We start from the raw sequence: 9,210 nt of genomic DNA on the forward strand, positions 1-9,210 counted from the left end.
TCCTGATGATAATGTTCTGAAAAGTTGATTCTCCGTGTTTCCCGTGACTTTTAGTCACACCAAGACTGCTTTCAGCTATTTATCTTTTACTGTTAACTTTTACTGTTCACGAGTACTGTTTACTCAAAGTTTTGCCTATTTAAGGGGGGATGTCCCTTGGGCTTTTCTGAAGCAAAGTTTAGTTCTGATTTCTCTTCCCTTAGAACTAGCCTTCTTAGAGAGAGAACCCACTTGCTTCCACTACTACTATTGTTCTACTACTACCTTGTTCACCATTGTTCACTACAAGCCTTGTAATTCTACAAACCTTGTAACTAGGACTAGTTCAAGCTTTGTAACTGTTAACCTGTAACTGTTGAGATCTTGTATTCACTACTACTACTGTAAGTGTTTATCCTACTTTCAATAAGAAGTATTTTCAGTTCTATGTTCATTACTTTACTTGTTGCTACCACCACCTTGGACGGATTACCGCCATACCGGATGGTTCTAAATTGCTTTCATTTATTTTGAACTATTGTTCTTATTTACTTTAAATTATTTTGATATATATTGCTTGGCTGGTTCTACCGCCTTATTATTGTTCTTACATTCAAGTTACTTACTTTCAAGCTATTTACCTTCAAGTTCTATACATTATTTCCATTTACAATATATTACTGTGCTTCCGTCTCCTTCTCTTCAGCAGCGTGTCCCCTTCCCCCTTTATGGTATATATATATATCATGTGTGGGGCCAGAGAACTTACGATCCGGCCCACTCTCCACTAAGGCCTAGGGCCCGTGCCGAGGAGGGTAGTTGCCGAGGACGAGTAGGGAAAAACCAAATAGCCTAGAGACACAGCTGAGAATGACCTTGTCCTCGGCATCCCAAGACTTCAAAGAGAAGAGCAACATCTCGTTGAAGGCTGCCTCCAAAACGCCCCCAGAAGAAGAGGCGAGTAGAATGGGACCCACATGGGGGTACAGAGTGGGGGTGATTCAAGGTAAATACGTCACATCCGCATTGAATGCACCCACAAACGTCCTAACCAGATTAATGAGAAAAGACGCCTGAACAGTGTGGTTTCGGTTAGTGCAACTAACAAAAAGCAGGGGGAGGTGGCTGATGGGACAGGTATTCGAATAGGAACCTGCCTAATAAACAGGTGGAGGGTCAGGATCAACCGAGAAAGGTTATATAATGTAAAGACTTGTGCGCCAAAAAAGGGGGGCTTCCAAACCAGGGAGTCCTAAGAAAGGGAGAAGAATAAGGATATGAAGTTCCTTGAACACGGTCTTAAAACCGGAGCCACTCACGATGTACCGAAATAGATTATTGTTGAGCACGTTAGGTTTATCCTTGGGCAAATCGTTATGAACACCACGACTAACCATCGTTCGGTGACCAAGGCCTAACATTTCAAACCCACGCTCTACAAATTATATTATTTAGGCCTTTTTACGTACGAACCCAATATCATTTTGTGGTCGTTACAAATTGAGTCCTTACAATATATATATATATATATATATATATATAGTATAAAGAGAGTGAGACAATCAAGGTCCTAAAAATATTATGTCTTATTCTTAATGTTCTATTTTATACTTCATCAACTATAGTATATCATCCTTCTTCTTTTTTTTTTTTTTGAAGCTATAATATATCATTTGTCTAACTTTTTTTTTTCCCGCTTCCTTTTGTGTGTGTTTGTTTTTCAATTTCTTTTCTTATTTTAAACTTTGGTTATATATATATTGCATACACATAAATTTTAAATGGAAGTGGGGAATTTAAAATTTGGACATCTCTGTTGAAAATATTTAAAAGTGTCATATGCCTAAAAGGTCATTGGCAAACCCTATATGCCTTAGTTGACTATTAAATTTACATTACAACTATTTATACAAGATAATGCTTAAGTTATATTATCAAATTTTAATGTAAAAAGTTTGCAAGCGGACATTATAATATATGTGATTGATTTTATATTGAAAATAAATTAAATAATTATTTTTTTAATTAATTTTTGTTAGTGATGTTAGAAAATTATAAATTTTATTACATTAGTCTTATAAAGTGTCAACTTTTAAGCACAACATGCCATAAGTATTTGAAAAAAATTATTTATTATGTTGACGCAATTTAATTTGTCAAGAATCCATAGTCAACCCCAAAATTTTGAAATAAGACTATTATTGTTGTATGTTGCACTAATTACCACATACATTATTATATATGTTTCGAAAGTTTTTTATGGGTAAATTGATAACAACTATAGCATTCTTTTTTTTATTATACAAATAGAAGAGTTTAAGTGAATTAAAAGGTCTCTCTCTCTCTCATATTAGTTTGTAAGCCTAACTTCTTTTTTGAACTACCCAGCAAAATATTTTGTTTTGTAAGAATAACTTAATAAAATTTTTAAGTTACTGGCTCTTGACCAATTTTGTTTTACAAAATGGAAAGAAAAAACTCTGGCAGCGCTTTACACAATGCTCATGCACAGCATGTGCAACCTTATCTCTTCAGCTGATCAGCAGACAGTGCAGCATTCTATGCCATCTAACTCAATTTCAGGCAGGGTGGCTGTGGCAGTAGCACCATGAAAATCTAGGTGACTTAAAAAGTAAGCTATTGTTCCAGCTTTCTCTTTTGCCCATAAAAAGATGAAAAGGGTTACCAAACCTTTCTTTAAGAGCTTTTTTTTTTTTGGTTAAAACCTTTCTTTAAGAGCTGCACAAGCACAACAATATGCTCCACTTGCTTATTAAAAAAAAAAAAAAAAATGCTCCACTTGTGTTCTGCTGTGTGGTTGGACATCCCGACCGCAAAAAAATGATAATTAATAAGAGTGCTGGACGAATGATCTCACTCTCTCTCGGTGTAACCCTAACACTGGGGACTGTACAATGATCTGTCACTGGTCTTTTCAAAATAGAGACATTGACGCTGTCAACACTTTTTGAGTCTATATATTCACTATTGGGACCCCCAGAAATAGAATGTCCTAGATTGTAAAGGAACAAATATTTTGTAAACAAAAATTATTAATAATCCTACACACGTACAGCTCACGAGAATAATGGTTTTATATTTATAATACATTACATAAAAAACACGCCCCTAATTAAAGTCCAAATACTTCTACCAACTTCTTCAACGTGTTTTGAAATGCAACTAATTAAAATTTCAAAGCTAATTAACTTTTAATCATTTTGCTGATCGAGACCCACCATAATCCACAACCTTCAGGAAACTGATTATTAGAAAAAGTGATTGGCAAAAAAAAGAAAAGATTATTAGAAAAGCATAAAGTGCAAAAAAGAAATTGTAAAATATTACCGACAATATACCTTAAAATATTTGATGGTTGAATAAGAGATCTGAGATTCAATCTCCATTTACACCAAAAACCAATTGGTGTCTTGGTCTAATGATGAAGAACATAATTATCAGAAGCGAACGCCATAAGTTTAAACTATATCTCAAAAAAAAAAAAAAAAAAAAAAAAACCTTATAGAAATAATATCCTACTATATTATAACATTATATTTTTTACATGCAAAGTTCAAATGACTACATATTTAAATACTCATTTCTATAAGTTTACGGTATGCTCATTGAAGAGTTTATAATAATAATAATAATAAATAAATAAATAAATAAATAAAAAGATAATGTTAGAATAATTATTAAATTAAAATTTCTAAAAGTATAAACTTTTTGGAATAGTAATTATTAATTAATAGTTTATCATGATATCAGAGCATATGATTGCTCCAAAACAAATTTACAAAAAAAAAAAAAAAAAAAAAAAAAAGAGGAGGAAAGGAGTGAAAAGGAAACACATTAATGATTAATATGGTTTGATTATGGTGGCTTATATCCATGTGATGTATAAAGCTAGCATAAATGACTACGTCTTTAACATTTACTTATATTTTTGCAACATACTTACTAATTAAAGGCTTACATATAGGAAATAAGACGAAGCAAACATAGTGAAGTTTTAGGAAATTACAAGTGTAATATTAATATAAATAGAAATATTTTGTCCCATTTATATAGATAATATATAAATACAAAGCACGAATAATACCAGTAATGGTAATAAGTACAGTACAAGTGTAATACAGGTAATACCAATACAATTTAGTACGGGTAATACTCTTAACAAGAATGACAAATCAAGATAGCAAGAAATTCGAACATACTAATCACCGCCAGCAAATAATATGATTATTAATTTTAGGGGAAAAGAGAGAGAGAGAGAGAGAGGAGATGGAGACCAAAGAGATATTTTTTTTTTTTTTTTTTGAGAAGGAGACCTAAGAGACATGATATTGAAAGGAACCTATATAATATAAAATTGTGGATAATTCCATAAAATAAGCAATGGCTGAATGACATTGTTTCTGCTTACTCCCTTGGAGAACATACTATAAACTGTAAATGAATCAGCGTTCCTGGTCAATAACAAGAAACCCATATCGAATATTTCACGGATTTTGCAACCAAGACCTAAATAAACAACAGACAAGAAAATGGATAGTTAGATTAGATAGCTAGAGAGGACTCCTACCACCGAAGGCGGAGCCAGGAATTTTTGTTTGGAGAGGCCAAGTTACAACGCTAATATATTTATCAAGATAACTTCCACACATATATATACACACACGCGCGCTTTTTTATTATATTTACATACATATATATACACACACCTAACAAACAAACAAAAAAAGTTTAGTATTTTCAATCAAAATTATTTTTAACAGCAATCTTTTATAAAATAAAATTCATTTTTTCCATTTTCATAGTCAAATTCTTAAAAAGTTTTATTTTAAATACAAATTATCAAATTTTATGCTAAAGTAAATAAAAAATCTTTCAATTGAACTAATGAAATTTTCAAAAACATGAATGATCCAAAACTTGGAGGAATAAGTTAGTCTCCAAACATATTTAAAGCTACCTTACTTTAACCCATTATATGGTAACTAAAGACACATTTCATATGTAGTTTTAGTGACAAAATTTTTTTAATGAGTCAATAACTTGTTAATCGTCACATAAAGGGTTAAAAAAATAGATTCAAACATGTTTGATACCAAACTTTATCAAATATTTAATAGATATAAGAGCATATTTTACAATAAAAAATAGAATTGTGAAAAATAAAGTTATATCTCTATAACTAGACCAATTATTTTTTTATAGAGCATTATTGGACTAATTCAAATATTTGAGGGAACCAACTCTTATTTTTGTAGACTAAATTTTGAAAACATTAAAATAATTGTATATATATTTTTAAAAATTTCAAAATTTTGGGGGGCCATGCCCCCCACCCTTACACATACCTCCGCCCCTGCCTACCACAACTAGCTCATTGGAGAAACAAATAAAAACAACCCAATTATTGATTTTCTAATTAGGCAATAATTATCTCAAACATAAGATATGCACCTTACTTCTCAAAGCGTATGACTCTACGGTATGTTGTATGAGACCTACACATTGTAAAAATAATAATGCATATATTCAATACATGAGATACCCACATACTGTAAAGTCACATACTTTAAGAGAAAGAATATATATATATATATATATATATTTAATTCATGAAATACCTTTTCTTATTTAGAACTAGATGCCTAGTAGCCCATATGCTCAGCCAACACATCTAAATCTTCATCATTTCCTTGATCAACACTCATTATACTAATTTCTTCTTCAATACCCTCGTTTAGCAAATTTTCCCAAAGCCCTTCATCAAAGTCCTTAATCCTATCCCTACTTTCATGTTCCCCTCCTCTCTCTATATGTTCTTCCTCTGGGTTATTTTGGCATCCACTTAGTCCATGCATGTCCATAGCAAGTCTATCCAGCTCTGAAACTTCAAACTCAGACATATCACCAAAATCATGAGGCTCAACCTTAACAAAGTTTCCTTCTCCACCTCGGCCTAAAACGCCAATTTCAAGGTCACTAGGCCCTTGATCAATAGGTTGCCTTCTCTTTTTCGTTATTGTATCTTGGAGTTCCTTTCTTCTTTCCTTCTGCTGATCTAATTGTTGTAAAAAGTTGGGATTCTGAATTGCTCTTGCCAAGAAATTCATCATCTGTTGCTGTTTCCCTTCTGTCTTTCTAAGTCTATCCTCCATTGATTGGATGTAATTTCTAGTATTTTGTTGTTGTTGTCTAAGCTTCACCAATTCCACCATTAGAACCTGCTTGTCACGCTTCAGCCGATCGATTTCTCCATCTAATCCAAAACTTCCAACTTCAACACAAGCATCCAGAGCCTGCTGTGAACCCTGAAGTTGAATTGTCCTCCTTCTCCTAATATTCTTTAAAAGATGCTTTTGTCCTCTTAGAAACCCTTCATTAGCAAACTCCCATCTATCTGGATCAACCTTCCTAAAGCCCTACATAAATCAAAGTCCTTCTTCATGGTCACATTCATAAAGAAGTTCATTGTAACATTCAATGGAGAGTTGTACTAAATCTAAGAGCCTTCAATAGCTACACATAATAACACTGAAACATCTAAGTTTTTAGCAATTTTTACGAGGCAGCAATGACCATATGCTAAATCAGCTTAATAATACTTTGCTTTTGAAGTCATTAAACAACCAAAATGTCCAAATTAAGTAACCCATTAAACAAAGAGAAAAAGGAGAGACCAATCAAATGATTCAAATCTATCAACATATAACAAAGAAAGAAAGTTAACAAAAATAGCAGGTTCATTCCAGTTGTTTGTGAACATAAATGATCATGTAAAATTATTGTAACACTTCTCAAAAAAGATAACTTTATCATTCATTCTAGGTTTTTTTTAAAAAAATAAAAATCTTACATAAGTGTTGAGCTGCCTGACAAAGCTAGAGAAATTGTTGTGCTTAAAGTATCTGGGAAGAAGAGTCATGGCAAATGCCTGAGGATCCCACACAACAAAGCTGTTGTTCCCTCTACTCCACGAAACAACATGATTTGTGGTCGAGTCCTCAACGATGTCATAGGTTTTGGTAAGAAAAGGAGGAGGCCCCGTTTCATGAATTCCCTCCATTGGTTGAGGAGGCTGAACCATAGATGAGGTCCGGGTGCCTAAAAAAGATGAACTTGCTTCTCTAAACTTTTCCTTCACTCGGCCTTGAGGATTCATGATTTAAATACCCACAAAGAGGATAAACTGTGATCTGGGTTTGATTTGGTTTTTGGTGCCTAATCACTATATATGCAGGTGGAACAGGAACAATGCAGTTGAACCTCAACTTCTCAAGGTAGGATATTTATAGATCATAAAATTGTGTTTCTTCCAAATGGGGTTCTCGGAATGAAGGTTGAGAATAATAGTAACAGCTATAATATAAGTAGAAAAAGAAAGATTGGATTTATATATAAGGAGGAATCAGAAGATATTGTACTATATATATCAACATAGAAGGAGAAGCAATAAATATGAACTGACCTTGTAGATCAAAGCCTGGAAAGAAGAAAAGTAAGAGAGAGCTTATGGAGGCCAAGAATGGGGAGAGGAATTAGAAATCACTTGGAAATAAGGAAGTAAACGTAAATAGGACGTCTTGAATTTATAAATAGTTGGTGGCAAAAATGGCTACTACCACTGTTTAGCAAAAAAAATTAATAATTTACCATTGTTTTGAAAATATATAAAAATTTATCAATTTTTTGAAACTTAAATTTGTGAAACTCGAGTTCCAAAAATTAGAGTTCTTTGAAAAAAATATATTTTGAAAAATTTTCAAAATTTTTCCATGGTACTCGAGTTCTATAAAACTCGATTTCAACATACTCAAGTACCAAAAAAGTGACAAATCCCTACATATTTTCAGAATAACGATAGATTGCAACATAATTTGCAAAAATATGCTATTCGGTTATTTTTGCCAATAGTTGGTAATATTTTTATCTTGGTGTTTTTTTTTTTTTTTTTGACTTTCTTTTTTTTAGACAGACACGACAAGATTAGATGAGAAAGTGATGGTGCAAAGAAAACCGAAATAGGCAATGAGACATTTTCCTCCCTCCTCAATGCCTCGTTTCTTTCTCCTTTGGCAAAGCTATTTGGGCAGTGACACTCTTGACATTTATTTAGTCCAGTGTCCAGCCTCAAAGATAAAAAGGTTGTAGAGTGTGATTGCACGTATAAGTGTGTATTTGGAAGAAAGTTTATTTTCATCCATTTATTTAATTTTATAAAATATTACAAATTTTCCAACAAAATAGTTAGACCTAATAATAAATATGATTAGTATTACTTCAATGACTTGATAAATGATTATGTGTGATTTTTTTAATAATTGGTGACACATTAGCTTGTAAGGCTTATGTAATAAAAGTTATAGTATCTCTAATATCACATAGTATTTGTTTATTGTGTGAGTGCATGTTTTGCATTTTAAAAGGTGATTGTACGGGAATTGGGCCCCCGATATAGGGCTTGGGCCCTTGAACCCGTGTTTCTTGAGCCCAAGCCCCACAGCACGTCATACAACCATCCTCGTACTTGGACCCTGAGCCTTGGCCCAGATTCTTCCGAGCACAATTTGGGCCCAAGAACTCGAAACAAGACCACAGTGAACACCTAAAGCAAACCCCCCCGATCATTTTTGACTTGGATGGGAGAGTCCTTGCCCAGAGGCGTACCATGCCTAGCTACCTGGTCGTGCATTTAACAACGTCACTACTGAGCAGACATCGGAAGTGGGAATCAGTTCCAATGTCACTCCCACAATTCTGATGATACATCCACTTTGAGATGATGGAATTGGACATCCCTTCACACTAAGAGGGAGAAGAAATCATAACTCTTCCACTCATCCTAGCCTATTAATTAGAGGAGAGAGTGAGGAAAAGGGGATTGGCAATTATGGGAAGAGTGCTAAGAAAAGAGAGTAAACACTTAGAGAGAGCAAGTGAGTGATTCTGTTAGGAAGAGAAAAAGGCGCGAGTGAATAGAAGTATATTTGAGTCTGCCGAGCATAGGACCACCCACAGTAGGAAACCCAAAAGCCCACAAAACAAATAGATTGTGAGCCCAAGTAGAGGTTAAACCCAATAGCCATATATTTTGGGTACGCACAATGATATTTCACAAGATTGTACATTCTATTTTGAGAGGAAAATAAGTTCATCCAAACCAATATTAAGAATTTCAAAAAATAGTTCTACTATTCAATTTTAATTAAGGCAATT

The 9,210-nt window shown here is 33.3% G+C and overlaps 1 protein-coding gene across 1 annotated transcript; it reads right to left on the reverse strand.

Moving 5' to 3' along the window:
* Positions 1-4,353: 4,353 nt before the first annotated feature.
* On the reverse strand, positions 4,354-7,521 carry LOC115950694 (heat stress transcription factor A-6b-like). The gene is made up of 3 exons (XM_031067922.1): positions 6,851-7,521; positions 5,619-6,416; positions 4,354-4,506 (listed from the first exon to the last, which is right to left on the reverse strand). The coding sequence occupies exons 1-2, from the start codon at positions 7,154-7,156 to the stop codon at positions 5,643-5,645; spliced, it is 1,080 nt and encodes a 359-aa protein (XP_030923782.1). The 5' UTR covers positions 7,157-7,521; the 3' UTR covers positions 4,354-4,506; positions 5,619-5,642.
* Positions 7,522-9,210: the final 1,689 nt, after the last annotated feature.

The sequence above is a fragment of the Quercus lobata genome, chromosome 6 (genome assembly GCF_001633185.2).
Source record: "Quercus lobata isolate SW786 chromosome 6, ValleyOak3.0 Primary Assembly, whole genome shotgun sequence".
NCBI classification, from domain to species: domain Eukaryota; kingdom Viridiplantae; phylum Streptophyta; class Magnoliopsida; order Fagales; family Fagaceae; genus Quercus; species Quercus lobata.